General features: G+C 34.3%; 2 protein-coding genes and 1 long non-coding RNA gene across 3 annotated transcripts in view; 2 read left to right on the forward strand and 1 right to left on the reverse strand.

Moving 5' to 3' along the window:
* BomSIFR (neuropeptide FF receptor 2-like) overlaps positions 1–18,145 on the reverse strand; it is a 142,369-nt gene that overhangs the window by 17,886 nt on the left and 106,338 nt on the right. The window lies entirely within an intron of this gene.
* Positions 1,036–8,096, forward strand: LOC140757736 (uncharacterized). The gene is made up of 4 exons (XM_073093614.1): positions 1,036–1,065; positions 1,681–2,152; positions 7,098–7,156; positions 7,606–8,096. Exons 1-4 carry the CDS (start codon positions 1,054–1,056, stop codon positions 8,041–8,043), a joined length of 981 nt encoding a protein of 326 aa, XP_072949715.1. The 5' UTR covers positions 1,036–1,053; the 3' UTR covers positions 8,044–8,096.
* LOC140757878 (uncharacterized) lies at positions 11,207–13,757 on the forward strand. Its single transcript, XR_012104034.1, has 2 exons — positions 11,207–11,332; positions 13,283–13,757. It is a non-coding gene; the product is annotated as an uncharacterized LOC140757878 (long non-coding RNA).

Raw genomic sequence — 18,145 nt, forward strand, 5'->3', positions numbered from 1 at the left:
GATTTTTTATACTGGTCAGGGTTCAAGTCCGGGAACTTCTGAAGCTAGATTAATATGGCAACCACTCAGTAATTGACGATTAGGAAAAACGTTGGTCAATATAAGTAATAAAAATACTTTAAAAGATAGCCGTAATCTTAATTTAATAAATTAAGGAATATTATTTTTTTTCGTCCAAAAGTAAATATAAATAATTACCAGGTTTCAAAAACATCAGAAGCAATTTATGCATGTATGTAGATTATCGGGAATCAAACCCACCACCCTTGACACACTGAAAGTACTGAACAAATAAGGTCTTCAGATAGGTAATAGATAGATTATGCAAAATGTGATGCAAAACAAATCGGCTCTATTAATATAATTGACAGCGAATATGTATCAAGGCAAAACAAAACACACTACACTTTAATTGACAGGGCTGTCATTTTGTCATCAATTAAAATGTGTTATGCAATTAATTAATATTGTACATGTTACTTTACTTGTCAAATCTTTTAAGGATTTACAAAAATATTAAATTCAATTTTGGTTATTTAGGTCACGACAATCATAATTCTTTTTGTTATCAAATAGATTTGGACGAGACTATCTTGATCTTGAATAAATGAAATTGACATGTTAAATATTTTTTCATAAAACAATAAATCTTAATTATTTTGATTGAATTTTCATGGTCATAATTAGTTTATTATTACTGTTTAAAAATATAATTTGAAATTCGACAACAGAATACTGACAAGATCAATTTTATATACAAAATAATGAATTAAAATAGATTTTTCTTATTCTATTGATTATTTTTGTACAAAACTAATTTATTACTCTAATCCGTTTCGGAATTATTAATTATCATTACAAAGTATTAGTGTCAACCCTGACCGGACGTATTGACGCAACACTATCGAATGACAGTTCGCGATGCAAAAAGAAATTCTCAAGTACACACATAATTCGCAATGTGGGGCGATCGATAATTTTCAACGGCATATAAAAAGGTCAGTTCGGACCTACGACCCATCAGTTGTACCACAGACTCCAAACTTACGCACAATGCAAAAAACCGTAAGTGTGCAAATATATTTGCGAAACACCACTTATCTTAACGGCTTAACGGTTTAAACATCTTCGTATTGTGTAATCGTTTTCAATAAATCTTCGTTTTTAGCTCACTTATATGAGATATTAACTTAGGGGTGTATCCATGGTCATATCAGTTAAGAATCAAAATCTGTTTTTGGGCTTATTATTTGATGGATTGGGTTGATTATTAGCAATGTCTATGCGTATCAGTGGCCATTCATAATATAAAACATTGTATTGTGCTGTGACGTTGTGACGTGAGAAATACTAAATATTCAGAATGAATATATTAAGAAGAAATATTCAGATTCTTTGATATTTGTAATTAATAAAAAAACTTCTTAGGCAATAAGTTTTTAGACTATTTTACCGTCAAGACGGAGAAAGTAACTCTCCCTACGGGATACATTAACAAAACTCTTTCAAAAGGAACTTATGCGCAAATAATGATTTTAAAACAAAAGCTTATGGTGTGCATTGTCTATTAATCAATGTCAGATTCTGATTATTATCTACGATCGACTTCTAGTAGCCTATAAAGGTTAAGGACTATACATCTATTTCGAATGCTCTACTTAACAAATCTTTTATTTTCAGATCATCTTCTGCGCCTTTTTGGCAACATCCTTCGCCGCTCCGGGCTACTACTACGATGTTGACTACCACGTGCCCGTGAAGTCTACCATCACCACCAGCAGTCAATCAGTTGACCACGGCTCCACACACGTTTTGCATGCAGCTATCCCAGTTGGAAAGAGCACTGTGGTCAAGAGCCAAACTGTTGAAGGAAGCCATGTGTTGGAGACTGTACCGATCGCTAAAACAACAGTTACGAAGAGCAATCAGGTTGTCAACCACGGTGGAACAGCAGTAGTACACGCTCCTGTGTTGTCCACTTATCACGCTCCTGTCGTGTCTACCTATCACGCTCCATTAGTCTCCTATCATGCTCCATTAGTATCGTATCACGCCCCGGTGAGCTACACCGGAGACTCCGCCGTGTCGCACCACAGCTCCACCGTCCACGAGACCGTGCCTGTCGTCAATCATTTACCATTGTACACGCTCCACTGATTTGTTATTGTTTTTGTTCGTTATTAATATACTTTTTGGTTATTACTTGCAATCTTTAATTTTATTTGCACCTTACTATTTTACGTGTGATAAACTTAATACTTATAAGATTATCTTAAAATCATACTGATTTTACATGAGATATATTTAATTTTGAACTTAATAATAGGTCTAAGCGAAACGTAAAAATCACAGCTTATAAACTAAAAGTCGTAAGATAATAAAGCAGTTTATTATGTATTATTAAAACCAGTTAACTAAATACGCAACTTAGATAAAAAAACTTTTACTTAATTTATACATTTTAACATAATAAACTGAAAGTTATTATCACAATACAATTGTTAACGTAGTTTTCCGCTCAACGCCGTCAGTTACCAAGAAACTTAAACAATTTGTGTGCCAATGAAAACGTGGCAAAACTTCCGTAGCTAATAGCTCCATTAGTTAATTAGTGCATCGACTAACCGACCGTTTGATTGGTCGTTAACAAGATGTTGCGGAACTATTTTTGCATGACTGACTTCGCTTACTTCCATCTTTAAGAACGATCATTATTACCTGGCAGAGGGTAAAAAGGATAAAAAACTTGTGTTGTGTTTATTACCCGATTGCGAAGGGTAGTCTTTCGAGTGTAATTGTGCGTATATCTCATTGTTTGGAATTCATCTAAATTGTGGACATGACATAGGCTACATGAATTACCTTTCCAGTTAATTATTTTTAAACATTCAAGTTTTTTGTTTTTATAATAATTATTAGCTGGTATTTTATGCGATGAAATGTTAGTAGTTAGTAGCGTTGCTATCCCTGATTAAGTTGTAACACATAGTATGACTGTGTCTCTGACATCACATCTTTGAAACTAGCACACAATAACACTTAACACTATTGTTATAAGACAGTGTTAGACAGTAGCGCTTCCAGATTCGAATCACGAAAGGCTATTCCATTTAATCCAGAATCTACTTGTACCTAATATAATGCCTGTACCTTCACTCATTTCCAAACAACAAATTAGCCTTACCCACTGACTGAAATTACAAAGTTTCAGTCAGTGGGTAACTAGTAGTTTTTGTTAGCATCTATACAATTCATTCCAGCTCTATCAGATAGTATGATAGGAAGTGGAACATCTGCTCTTTAGAATAGAGTGGACGCAACCGTTCTCATGCATTTTGTAGAACCTTTGAATAAATTAGCTCCAGCCGGCCGCATTGTTACCTAAATTGGCCGATACTATATTTGTGACGTATGTATGTAGATGCCTACTATATCACTACCTATTTGTTAAGACGTGATTGCATAATTGTATGAAATTTAAGTTCTAAATATATGCGTGTGTTCTGAATATGTGTTACACCTAAGGCTGTTTGTGGATTCGACATTAAATTATTTATTTCTTTTACGCTGAAGGGACATAGCATGAGGAAATCTTCCTTGAAAGTTTAGCGTGGTGGAACCACGTTACGTTCCATTTAACAAGTGTACGATTAAGACCCAAATCATAATTTTGAGAGACACACAGATCTACAACACATGCTTTATGATATGATATAGGACGTGATATTAAGATACCTTAATATCTGCAATAATACTAGAAATTAATCAAAAATAAATATTAAAACAAAAAACAAAACAATATCGATTAAAATTTACGAAATAAACCTTAATATGCTTATAATAACACAATGCACACCAAACTTATTATATATAAGTTTATAACAACATAATGATCATCGCTCAGACCAAATGATGTATGCAATAGGCGTAATTGTAGCCGCATGCTACTGCTTACAACACGTTAAATTATATTGTCTAGCATTGACAAGGTAAACTAAACGAATGAATAAGAAAGATGTTACAAAATCTGTAAGGCCTTCTGGAGTGTTTTTAACACGCTTTTATTAGCTTGGGTTGTATGTTTGTATGTATGTATGTACGTAACAGTAACGGAATCTTTGAACCCGATTTCTATCCACTTTGAACGTTCAGTTTAATTCAAAATTTTGAAAATTTATCAAAAACCGATGACAATACACGATTTTAATAATTTTGTACCATTGTCCTTATCAACATCCTCAGGATTAACGATTTTCGAGGCGAGAGAAAGCGCCTTATGGAGCGTACAGGCAAAGTTACTAGATTGATTTTTAGCTATGAAAAATAATAATGTTATTTCCCTATAACTCAAATGTACTGAAACATATCTATAATGCCATCTTGTAGAATGATTTTTAGGATTCCGTACTTAAAGGATAAAACGAAACCCTCCGCTGTCTGTTCGTGAGTCACAGGGCTTTATCTCTTAAACCGTAATAGATAGACACTTGATTTTTTTACTTCGCTATAACAACAAATACTAAAAATTAATAAAATAAATATAGTTCAAAAAACTAAAAAACACGCTTTTATGATAAAATCAACTAAAAAGTAGAAAATAATTTTCAATCTAGGAATCAATTAAGGAACAGTAAATTGTATAATTGTGGTAAAAGTGTGGGGTGCTTTTCGAAAATTGATAAGTGAAGCACTCCACGCTTTTTTCACAATTGAAACACCGTGAGACCTACACGAATGAGGTTTCTTTTAAATAAAGTCCAATTCGTAATGGGCCAGTGTGGAGAACTATGGCCTAAATGTCTCTTATTCTGAGAGGAGTCCCGTGCGCAGCAGTGGGACAGTCATAGGTGGACGACATGAATTTTCTATACACTAATCAATGGGAAAACTTTCTATAGTAGTAGAGTAGAGCCCAATTACATATAATCAAACATAATTCATTAACACAATTCGACATTTACATATGTATGCTTTCGATTTAATTATAATTTTAATACTCGTATTACGGTCCATAATGTAAAGTTTTATCGCTACATAATTTTACACAAAAAAATCAAGTTACAACTTAAAGTGAATTGTAACTTATTCAAGTATCAATGATAAGGGTAATATCGATTAATTTGTTCACTAACTGAAATTATTCTTTATACAAAAATATACATATATAAAAAAATGGAAGTCTGTTTGTATTTCTTTCTACATTTTGTGCATATTAAATTGAATTGAACTACTACGCTATATCACATTTTAATATTAGTATATAAAAACCTCGGCAGAATTTTGTTTGTTGAACAACTATGCTTTCCTTCATCGTTGAAGCAAGTGATAATTAATTTATAATCCACACATAACTATTAAAAATCAAATGTCTGAGATTTGAACTTCGGACCTCGAATGATTAGCTGCTTTTTAACCACAAGGCTATACAAGAATAAATTTATTAAAATAAATAAGAGAAACCAGGGTATATACTAGATTTTATTCCCAAAACACAGTATCAATATGTTTAATATATTATCTTACTTAATAATATATGTCTGATTTTAAATAATTATATGCCGTGTATGGTAAAGCGTACGCTATATTTATTTAATTGGGACCTTATAAAATTTATCAAGACATTATGCAATTTAATCAAAATTGACAAGACTTCACAGCTCATTTTAAATTATTCCGCTACGTGTAGGCAAAACATATATTATAGCGATAAGATTTAACAAATGGTTTTAAAAAGAACCCTTTGTTATTCACCTTCAAAGACGTTCAGAGACTTCATTTAATAACACCACCTCAGTTATTTTGGCCTTAGACCAGTATCAAGCACTTCTGTGTTCTGGATTCAAGGGTTTGAAAAGAGGTATAATAAGGATAAGAATTATATAAACAAAAAGCAAGTTTAATTCAAAAAAAATAATGGTACTAGGTACATTACAAGCACCAACTTTCGAACGCAGAAATAATCATCAAAAGCGTTACTAACGGTAAAATTATTATGAGGTAAATTATGTGACTTTTATTTAAAGCGGTTTTTTATAATATAAGTGTAGCAGACCTGATGGTAAGTAACTACTACAGCTCATGGACATCTGTAATCAACTCTAGACAGGATTAGATATTCCTACCCGAGGTTGCCCACAGATGCGCCACTATCTCTGAGTACTAAGCTGGAACGCCTCGGAAAAATATGTCTCTCTTACCACACCCTTCAAACTAGAACACAACAGCGTTTAACACTGCTGTTATGAGGCAGAAATAGGTGTGACGGTGGTACCGCCGGAGTCAAACCACAAAGGCTTCTACCACCTGAACTGTTAAAAAGAGTACTGTATGCTTGTCTACTTCTTCAAGTGTATGAGAAAAGAACTTCAACTAATAACTCAAGTTACAAGATTGATAAACACAAAGTACGTAAGTTCCAAGTTACGTAACGTTAACTTGACTGAATGAACTTGGCATCAGCCTACAGCGCCCAATCGTGTTCTTATGTTTGGGGAGCCAGGCAGGAGAAAGCTCTATGGATGTGGTAGTACCTAAAAACGTAAAATATCTGGTTATATATTTTGAGCATGGATTGCAATTTATGGCATTAAGCAAGACTTTACACATAAAACAGTTAAAATACAATAAAATGTAATTAATAGTCGAACGTAAAAGAAAACCTTTTGTCCTTATATCAGTTATTATAACTTCATTGATATTATTAAATATTAAATTATTTACTAATATGTTATTTAACTTATTTAAAACATTTCTAGAATCATCAAATTAAACGAATTACTAACAAAAAATGCGACTATTTATTAACTAAATAAAGGTAAACAAGTACTTACTACACTAATAAAAATATATGAAAAAAGAAATAAAACATTTTAAGGTGACGCAGGCATGGACAAATTTAGCTGTGTTACTCGTAGTTTTTTCTGTATTTGTTGAAAGAACAACTACATATTTTAAAATCTTTATGTGCTCACTCAAAACAATAATGTGCGTACCAAGATACCTTCTCCACCCGTAAGCTCGGTTTCTTACGTCACGTAATAACGAAACTCAAAGCCGCCGGACTGGTATATAAACGGGCACGGGGCTCCACTCATTAGATAATTCGGCCACCGCCTCACGAAACCACCAAAACAAAACAACCAACATGCAGCATTTCGTGAGTTCTTATTTTAAAATATATTACCGATAAATTAAAGTTTTAAAAAATATTCTTCATTTTTTCACTTAAAAAATGTGTCCAATAATAAGTAATTTTTTATTTTCATCGTGTTCGTAGACTTTTAATAACTGATTATTTTCATTCCAATATCTTATTTTAAGTTTAAAAATTGTTCGCGAAAAGATAAGTTTACGTAACATTTTTTGTCCGTTTGCTAACGTTTTAACAGATTTTCAAGCGTCTCTCAAAAATGAATCGTTGAATGTAATATTAGTAAGTGAGTTTACTTCAATAACTTTCAAACTTAATGAATATTAAATAAAATCTATTGAGGCATTTATCCGATCTAGTTCAATTTGAACTCACTTAAAAGCATATAAAAATTGTAAGAATTTCTCTTAAGTTTTGAGATGCCAAATGCTAAATTTTAATTTTTGTTATTCCAGGTTGTCTTCACCGCTCTGTTGGCGTGCGCTGCCGCCGCACCTGGTCTGCTGGTCGCTCACCAGCCAGTAGTGGCCGTCCACGCTGCCCCAGTAGTCCACGCCGCCGTCCCCGTCGTGGCCGCCAAGACCACCGTCACCAAGAGCAGCCAGGTGGTCCATCATGGCTCCCCAGTGGTCCACGCCGTAGCTGCTCCCGTTGTTGTTAAGACCGCTCCGATTGTCGCTGCTCCTATTGTCCACGCTGCCCCCATCGTGCACGCTGCCCCAATTGTCCACGCTGCTCCAGTCGTCCACACCGTTCACGCCCCAGTCGTCCACACCGTGCACGCCCCAGTCGTGGTGAAGACCGCCCCCGCCGCGATCGCCCACAGCAGCTCTACCACCGTACACCACCACGCCCCAGTGGTCAAGGCTCTGCCCGTCGTCGCCATCCATTAATCAGTATTATAGAACCAATTATGTTTAGAATAAATATATTACCTCCATAATTATGTATGTTTTTAATTCACTGTCATATTTAAACATCAACTAATCTGCATTGGAGGAGGGTGATAGCTTTGCTTGACTCCCCCAGTTTCGGGAAGAATTCCGCACCCAGAGCTAGAACATATATTTTGAAAAAATATAATCAAATTTTATACAAACGTTAAATTTAGATAATGTTACAACCTTTATTAAGTGATAGTTAATTTTAAATACAGTCATATCGCTATACTAGTGTAACTAATATTTAAAATATTTATGACCATTGTTTCCCAGGGATTCGTAAATAAAAAGAAGACTTTAACGCATTAGCTGTTGTTAGAACACCGTATTTTTTTCTAATTTTAGCACAGTCAAGAAATTGGTCAATTTTCATCTGCTTACCAAAACGTATTAAACTGCGAGTAATTTCATCACTACCACAGAATTCCGAGAGATTCGAAGTACGACATCCATTATCAGCCAATGAATTCAAACTTCGTGCATCTATGTGCAAATGCAGATTCTTCAACTATACGTCAATCGTGCATTGATGGACACGTGCGCCGCATTCGCGCATAATTAAATTCCCTCTAATTGATGTAGCTCGCTTCTCAAATGTGTTCGACGAATAACACAGAGTAGGCGAGTAACAGAGTGAACGCTTGAATTTTTTTATAAATTATTACGGGTTTATGTAGATGGCAACTGATATACAAAATGAAATACTTTTTGATTCGGTCAAAAGCTGGATGGATGACCGTTAGTAGCTATATTCTAGAGAAGCTTACGTGCCTCGAAAAGTAAGTAGCCATTGGTCCCGGTTGTTATTGTATTTAGGTCGAAGGTTCCTCTTTTTTACGGTATCGAAGTAGTTATTTGAGAAATGTCGTCTAAATATGTCTCTCTCACCACATCCTGAAAACCAGAAAACAGCAGCGCTATATTGCTGTTTATAATCAGAAATAGGTCCAGAGGTGACGCTTTCAAAAATAACTAACTTGCACATTAAAATTGTGTACATCAACACATTATACCACTGCGATAAACTACTCTGTGCGCACAGAATTCGCAAAGAATGCATCCTAACAAGTCGATCTATTGTATTCCTAGTGTAGGCAGTAAATATTCTAGAACGCGCTGAGGAAAATAATGAGAGGATTTTAATGGATAATAAATAGCATTAAGGGTTACCCATTGTTATTCAACGTCAGAGGCACTGCCGCTACACCTGTTCTGTATAATAACAACATGTTGAGGACTGCTTATTTAAAGAGCGTGGTGTAAGGAATACATACTTTTTCGAGGCGTTCTAACTTAGTCCTCATGGGTAGCATCTGAGTCCAACCTCAATTAAGAATCTACTCTTATCAGGCGTTAATTACAAATGTCCATATTATTATTAAAATATAATAGCTTTTGCACTGTAATGTACATTTACATCTATATAGAGACGCGCAAAAATGAAATGAAATAAATTTGTTGTGTAAAGCTTAGATATCGTAACTGGATGAGAAAATCTCAATTTGTGAAATAGAATTAATTAAAATTTAATGGGAATTCGGTCCTACGAAATTTCCTTTTGTCTTTACAACAAAACAGGTGATACAATTCTAATATTCTACCTTGTTCGTACCGCCAACGGGTAATTAGTATTAAGATCATTTCCTACTGTAGGGATACCATTAATATTGTCGCAAACATGAAGTGTGTATTATGATGTCTCGTTACTCTTTTCGTTTATGACACAATTTTTTCAGAGTGTACACTGTACAAGCATGTTTATTTATTTATTTTAAAACTATATTTATACAGATATACATTACAGAAATATTGTAAAGACCAAAATCCCGACTGCTTAAAAGAGGCTAGGTTACTCCTACCTCAATATCTACCTCTAATGCCTCATATGCTAAAATCTGATAAGCCGTCGAGCTGGAGGGCATGTCAAAGAAATATATACATACATACATACACATTATTTCTGGCTCATAACAGCAGTGTTAAGCGCTGCTGTGTTCTGGTTTGAAGGGTGTGGTAAGGGAGACATACTTTTCCGAGGCGTTCCAGCTTAGTCCTCAGGGGTAGCGGCGCAACTGTAGCCGACCTCAGGTAGGAATATCTTATCCTATCTGGGGTTGATTACAGATATCCATGGTCAGCAGTAGCCATCAGGTGGACTGCATGCTCGTATGCCACTCCTACATTATAAAAAAAAACATAAGAAATTTAGTATCTTCCATAGTCTGGTAAAAAAAATACATTAATGTCTTCTTAGCGACCAAAATATTTTATACCTGTGGTATATGCAACAGAAGTTAAAACTGCTAGCGTGGTTGCAATAGTAACAGTAGTATTTATCAACTCTCTACACATTGTAGAACATTATGTGCAATAGTACATGCAACTTTATACATCGAATGGTGCTCAGTCGCCAGGTCTTTAGTCAATTAAGTGAATTACCAGAAAATGTGTATAAGTGTGCACTCGTACCGTATATGTTATATGGCGTCAGATGACCGAATACTTAGCAGTCCTTGTCACACAACTGCATCTACGTACGTCGTACGCGCATAAAATTTCCTTGTGCCACACGGAACCATAGAAATTAAACTTGTAGAAAAGACATGATTCGACTTACTTACTTTATGTTATGTGGAAATGTGGATGCGATTCTTTACCATTATCTACGTTGAAAAACTCTTAGTAATACAACTTACACAGTATATAATTTTCGCATTATTTTTAGAGATACGCTAAAAACAAAAGTGACATGTTGAAAATAAAGTAGTAGGTTTTAAATTTATAATCAAGCCATCAAAAATATTTTTCTTTAGTTGAAACAATTATACGTAGTTAGCCAATTAGTAAAATAAAACATACTTAATTGTAATATTTTAAGTTACTCAATACGAGTAACAATGCGCCTTTGATTCATTCTAAGCACTTGAAACTTCTACGTTCGTTAAAGTTAAGAAAGCTATTAACACTTTAATTAGGTACCTTTTATTTAACTTTACAAATACTGACACTTAACCTTTGAATTTAGTCGTCTTCTCTAGCCCTTCTGTAATCTATAGCCCTAGCTCATTCAAAACACAGCTAGATCAGCATGTAATTTAGCCGTCTGGTATTTTAGTGAAATTCCTGACCATCTGCGTTGGCAGATGCTACTGGGAGTAAAATTCCTGGCGAAATATAAATTGAAAGGGGGCCCTCGTGTGCGTCAGTCTCAAACATTTAGTCAACGGAAATGTTTCGGTTGGTGAGTTGCTTGTTTTAACATTTACTTTGAAAGGCTTTTTGGTGAACCATGTTTTCTATTTAAAAAGTGGATGGTATTGAGTAATACTAAAATTTTTAAACTCGTTACTAAATGTTTCGCAATAGTAATGGTGATTTGTTTTAACTAGCAAACAGTTCAAGGTACATCCCTGGGCTCAAAAAGCCTATATCTTAATATCGTTTATATAGTTATCTTTACATACTCCCATGGGACTCGTCTCGTTTAGACTACGGGTAAATTAGTACTAATGATGATTTATATTTAAGTTAACTATATTAATACTTATCTCGGTTTTATATCAAATTAATTGGATCTCATTTCTTTATTTAAATGTAATAACAATTCGTAGTCAGTAATCAAGGCACCACCGTCACTCACACCTATTTACTTATTTACCGGTTTTACCGCCTTCAATTTTTCTAAAAAAAACAATAATCTAAGTTACTCCTCATAACATCAGCTGGGGGTTTTGATATGAGGAGGAGTAAACAAACAGATTGACAAACAACATTTTTAATAATTGATTTTCTATCATTATACTGCATACTCATTCATATGCACCGAATAAAAAGCTGTTATTTCGTCATTACAAACATTCCCACAAATTTTATTTACTTGTGTAGAGTATAGATATGTATATATTCAAAGATATTTAAACACGCGGTAGTGTGTCAGCAAAGTTCTCAAAATATAGGTTACATAATTACTCAAAGCTGAAATTATATCCCAAATGATTTATCAAATTGAGTAACGCCGAACAAAGTCTTTGTTAAGTATTTAGGCTGAGCTGAAATCCTTTATAAAGCCGTCTATAAATAATATATTGTAATACGAGCTGTAAGGTATAAATAACGAACTTATCCGTTCTTACTCAGTATTTATTATTTTTACAATGTTCTCATAAATGTCACAGACGTCTATTGAAATCTTAGTGATAATTTGAGCTTATTACCTTTAAGATTCAAGACTGGGTTTGCGTGGGTTTTCAAACACTTCAACCCTTTCGTGGGTGTAACAAATTACGTCTGAACGAATCTAAGGACTTAAGGCTCGAGTGGGTTTGTTTTGGAATACCGGATTTTTATCTTATTCATCCCACTGCTATCTTACTGCTGGGCACAGGGTTAGGTTTTGTTTTGTGGAATGGTAGATTTTGCAGTGATAGATTTCTTATATTCCGGGGAACTTTTTAGCATGTTTTTCTTTACCACTTATTGATAAAACTCTTCATGGTTCTAATGAAGTACCTATATCTATGTTATAATAGCGATGTTAAATGAATGTTACAAGTGTTATCTTCAAGAGAAGTAATACGAGTATAACAATCTGCAGATCTAGTTAATACAGACACCCATAAGTGGGAGTGACTACGTACCATCCTATGTACTTTATCTCATTTGTTGCTTCATTACATAAATCTTGTGTCCATTTCGAAGGTGTCATCGTTTTTGTCTACCTTTTTAAACTTTTGCAAGATCAAAAGTCTGTAAATTGATTTATTATGCAAACCTTATCATAATAAATCTTGTTTATAGCGATTTCTTGTTATGGATTTTTTGCAATTTGCGAACACTTAAACATTGTATATTGCATTAAGTGCCCATAATATATTCTCATATCGAAAATGTTTAAAGTTAATAAATTAAACACTTCTTACATTATTACTTACAACGCAATATATGAAATTACTTAATTATACTATTTAGATCAATATTGGTAAATTATTTTTTAATAAATTTGGTTTATGATTATTTAATTTTAATATTTTGTTTGTGTTAATATTTGTTTGATGTGGGGATTTTAACATCAAAGTCCGCACCACCGAGGATTCTATTTACTAGTAAAGCGAAGAATCCATGATAAAAATTAATAAAATATCAATTATCTCCCCTGATGTTTGCTAGTGTTACATAAAAAACATATTTTCAGATAATCACCATCGTCGTCCTAATGGCAGTGAGTGTGGCGCCGGCACCGAAGCCCATCATCGTGTATCACCCGCCAGTGCTGCACGCCTCGGTTATACACTCCGCCCCGATTATACACGCACCAATTATACACTCCGCCCCAATTATACACGGTGCATCGCTCACGCACCTCAGTGCGTTTTATCATCCTGTGCTGCCGCATGTCATACATTCGCCGTGGTGGCTTTGATGTATGAAAATGTATAATAAAATATGTTTGAAACGGAAAATATAAATGAAATGTTAAATTTAGATATAAGTTGTAATGCCATTAAATAAATGAGACGATGAGACTAATATTTTTAATACAAAAAAATATTCCATCTCAAAGACCTCAGCCGTGTAAGAGGCTTTTTAATTGTACTACTTAAAAATAAAGAATATAAAATATGTTCATGTAATATTTATTGTAATAAACAAATATTATACAACAGAAACTTTATATTTTTCTGTAGACCTTAATAATCCTGACGATAAGATAATTGAACAAACCTTTTAATGCATAAGATATTAAAAATTTCGTATAGCTATATTTATAAAGATAGCGTAGATATGATCATTTATTGACTACATAGCTCTCTATAATTATTTGTCAAGGAGAAAGGAAAGCCGGTCTTTCAGGATAACATTAAAATTTCACAAAGAGCTATACAGAAAATATTCAGCTTTTGAATATTTAGGAGTGCTAAGAAACACGCCTTCTACAGTTCTCAATGTTTGAAGTCTATTATTGAAATGCATTAACATTTAATTCGATTTCCATTACAACAATAGTCGAGTGACAACACGCAGTGGCGCTCAGAATTAATTACTTCTGTTGTTTGTATCAACAACAATCAACACTGTTTGCACTTCACACCGATCTTCACTCGATTCTGTTTGTGTAATTGAATGGAATGATTATTAATTTTCATGTAATTATATTACTGTTATCAAAGGACTTAACATATGTAATATGTATATATCCATATGGGATTGAGTCGTACCTATATGAATTCAGATCTTCATAGAAAGCCGATATATTCTGAGGGATAGCAACATATTTGTGATTGTCTAGCACTTCCAAAATATAAATGTTATAGAATAGATAAGTATGTATGGTGGTGTAGATGCATTTCTAAGGGTTATCACCATTTTGGGTAATATATAATTCTGAAATTCCCATAGGTATCCCAAAGAAGCATAAAGATGTCATTATGCACTTGACAAACTATATGGAACTATACTCATGCAGAAATGAGAGCCAGGTGATAATACATATACATAATAACTTTTGCAATTTACGTCTAAATAACACTTGTAAAAAATACCCTTAGATTTAATATAATTTAAAAACATTTGAGATTAAAACATTTTGTCAACTTCTAATATTTTAATTGCGCTCTAAATAATTAAGACATACCACGAATAAGAACTCTCCGATAACACTATCAACAAAAAGAAGTAATAAAATATTATCGAAGATGTCGTAAGGAGAACTTACAAATAAGTTATTGGTACAATCTTGCCGATTCTTGGAGGTGAATTCAATAACCGTAGCATCAAAAGGAAAATAAAATATATACTTTATGACCTCGCTTGTGCAATCATGTGCCATTCAATGTGTTCCTACCATAGATTGGTAAAGATACTTCGCCGCCTTAAAATTGAATGAAGCCACAAACGGCTTATTAGTAAGTTCTTTTTTTGAATTCTTGACAAATAAAAACATTTTTACAGAAAATTTATGAATAAATAACTAAAACTGCGTAATTTACATAATAAATGAATAATTATTTCAAATATTTTAGGGACATTTAAGCACGGAGACGTGGCAAAACTTTTTTTCGCAACTATTTCAATTCTCAAAACTGGGTACATTTTCTTGTTAGGAATGAGTAATCTTTACTAATCTATGGTTCCTACTGTAAATTTAATAACGATATATACGAGATCAATTGTGAGAATATTAGGTTCGGTTCAATATTAGGTTATCAAGGCTTTCGGATGTAATAATAATACTGTTTGTATTTAATTTAGTTAACCTTTAACTTCTTTAATATTTTCATTGCAATACTTTTTTAATTATTTTATGTTAATAAGAGTCTATTTAATTGCTGGTGAGTAGCAATCTCGCGGAAAACTATATAAATAGAAAGAAGGATATTATATTGTTTGAGAATTAGATGTCATAGAAGAGATTTTTAGAGAAAATAAAAAAAAATGGAGCTGTTATTGAATCTTTTATTATAGAGAACTAGCTGACCCGGCAAACGTTGTGTTGCCATATAAATAAAAAAAAATGTTAAGGGTGAACAACCCTTATCACTAAGGGGTAGGAAAAATAGATAGTAGCCGATTCTCAGACCTACTGAATCTAATATATAAAATTCTCGTGTCACAGTTTTCGTTGCCATACTCCTCCGAAACGGCTTGACCGATTTTGATGAAATTTTTTGTGCCTATCCGGTATCTATGAGAATCGGCCAACATCTATTTTTCATCCCCCTAAGTGATAAGGGTTGTTCACCCTTAACATTTTTTATTTATATGGCAACACAACTTTTGTCGGGTCAGCTAGTATGCATATAAAATTTGATGCGATTTTCACCAAAGCCAAAGTAAAGGCGTTTCGGAGGAGTACGGTAACTAATATTGTGACACGAGAATTGTATATAGAAGGTAATCAATTTACACTTGTACATGATATTATTTATGTATAGACCTACCTAAATAAGATCATATACAACCTATATTAAGCCTTCAAATTATGCAACTAAATTTGTAACTTCCGAAGGCAGCTTAAGTCGTCAGCGCCGATTTTATCACTCAATGACAGCCATTAAACTTTGTCGAAAGCCTTATGGTTGGATTGCAGATATCTGATATGGATTAACTACTACTGGTTAGTTAGTTTAGTTACTCGTCCTATATTCCAACAATCCAAATTGGAGTAGCGTACTGGAACTCCAAGACTCCTTTAGTTATGGGGGACCCGTAACCAACGTTAGCAAAATCTTGTTTTTATAAACATTTTCAAGATTGCTCTTTCAAACCCCAATTTGGTAATGTTTTTGTTATAGTAGATTAAGAAAAGACTATAATTTAGTTTTATATAACATCAGAGGACTTAGTTTTTTTTATAATATAGAAGTATTAGATGAGCATGCAGTCCTCCTGATGGTACGTGGATACTGCCGCCCATGGATATCTGTAATTAACCCCAAATACGAGTAAGATTAGATATTCCTATCTGAGGTTGGCTACAGATGCGCCGCTACCCCTGAGGACTAAGCTGGAATGCCTCGGAAAAGATTAAATAAGCTAAAATTTATAAAGAGCTAAAATCTAGCGCATATTACATACCACACATTTCAAGCTCAATAACGTTCTGAGTAACAAACTGGAAGGGCTGTCTAGACCACAATTTAAGTTCTAATTACGGAATGTGTGCTTAAAGTTCAGATTTCCAGACCCACTCTAACAATCGTAAAATTGTTTACATTAACGAAAATGCACGAGTATTCAGCGATTAGTAGACACCCACCCGCGCCCTTAGGGGTGAAATGAAGGTGGTAACAAAGTCATGTAAGAAATATTACTTTGTATTTTATTGATAACTGGTATATTATTTATTATTTAACCGGTCTAATAAGGGTGCGTTGGCTGTCTTATAATTAAGGTTTTAGTTGACGTGAAGTAGACCGCTTACATACTGCTCCGTAATGGGGCAAGAGCGCCATTTAGAGTCAGATGAAAGGCTCAAAGGAGAAAGTTTTTACGTTAGTCCATCACATCTGGTCATGGTTTATACTGTTATAGAGCAAAATGGTGTGATGGTGGTGCTGCCGCAGTCAAACTGCAAGGGACTAGCTTTTTTTAGTACACCTGATGGTAAGTATCTACTGCCGCCCGTGGACATCTGTCATCAACCCCAGATAAGATTAGATTCCTGAAGTCGGCCACAGAGCTACCCCTTGCTACCCCTGGGGACTAAGTTGGAACGTCCCAGAAAAGTATTGAAAGCAGAACTCACACATCTCACAACCCATACACCCAAATATATAAAATTATGTACACAAACACAGAACCCAAGATTCTATGGTAATATATAATAACTTAAATAAAGCTGATCGTGACCGCATTAATGGCAGCGACCTTTACACGGCATTGACTTAACTGCACCAGTGTGTCACTTGTACCAGCGTGTATGCACTGTCCGTTACGATATCTAAAGACAAATATCACTTTCGCCTCAACCCCAACGTTACATACCACACGATCGAAATAGTGAAATAAATTAATTAAACGTATTGATATTAAAAGCTTGAAGTTTTCCTAACGTCTTGATATTTTTGGGAGATCATTAGCTTGGATGACCATTAAACTTAACTTAACTTCCTCAAAATCAGAAAACCTGAGTAAGATCAGTAACGGAGTTGAATTTCGATAACGACGCTTCTCAATGTTAAGAGATCGACGGAAAGAAGACATGTTTGGATTAAGTCCTATCTGCGATACCTATCGATACTTTATTCGCATCTTATCACGATGCGAATAAAGTATCGATATCTTTCTGAAGGTGGTAGAACCCTTTGTGGTTCGACTCCGGCGGCACCACCGCCACACCTATTTCTACCTAATAACAGCAGTGTTAGGCGCTGCTGTGTTCCGGTTTGAAGGGTGTGGTAAGGGAGACAGACTTTTCCGAGGCGTTCCATCTTAGTCCTCAGGGGTAGCGGCGCATCTGTGGCCGACCTCAGGTAGGAATATCAAATCCTATCTGGGATTGATTACAAATGTCCATGGGCGGCAGTAGCCACTTACCATCAGGTGGACTGCAAGC

This window comes from Epargyreus clarus, unplaced genomic scaffold (genome assembly GCF_041222505.1).
Source record: "Epargyreus clarus isolate Ecla_fem2 unplaced genomic scaffold, WU_Ecla_fem_2.2 ptg000005l, whole genome shotgun sequence".
Taxonomy (NCBI): domain Eukaryota; kingdom Metazoa; phylum Arthropoda; class Insecta; order Lepidoptera; family Hesperiidae; genus Epargyreus; species Epargyreus clarus.

Bases quoted from the DNA above. Each gene is read 5' to 3' on its own strand.
- LOC140757736 (XM_073093614.1), top strand. The intron at 2,153-7,097 runs ACTGATTTGTTA...TCCACTCATTAG, and splicing joins TTTACCATTGTACACGCTCC to ATAATTCGGCCACCGCCTCA. The intron at 7,157-7,605 runs GTGAGTTCTTAT...TTGTTATTCCAG, and splicing joins CAACCAACATGCAGCATTTC to GTTGTCTTCACCGCTCTGTT.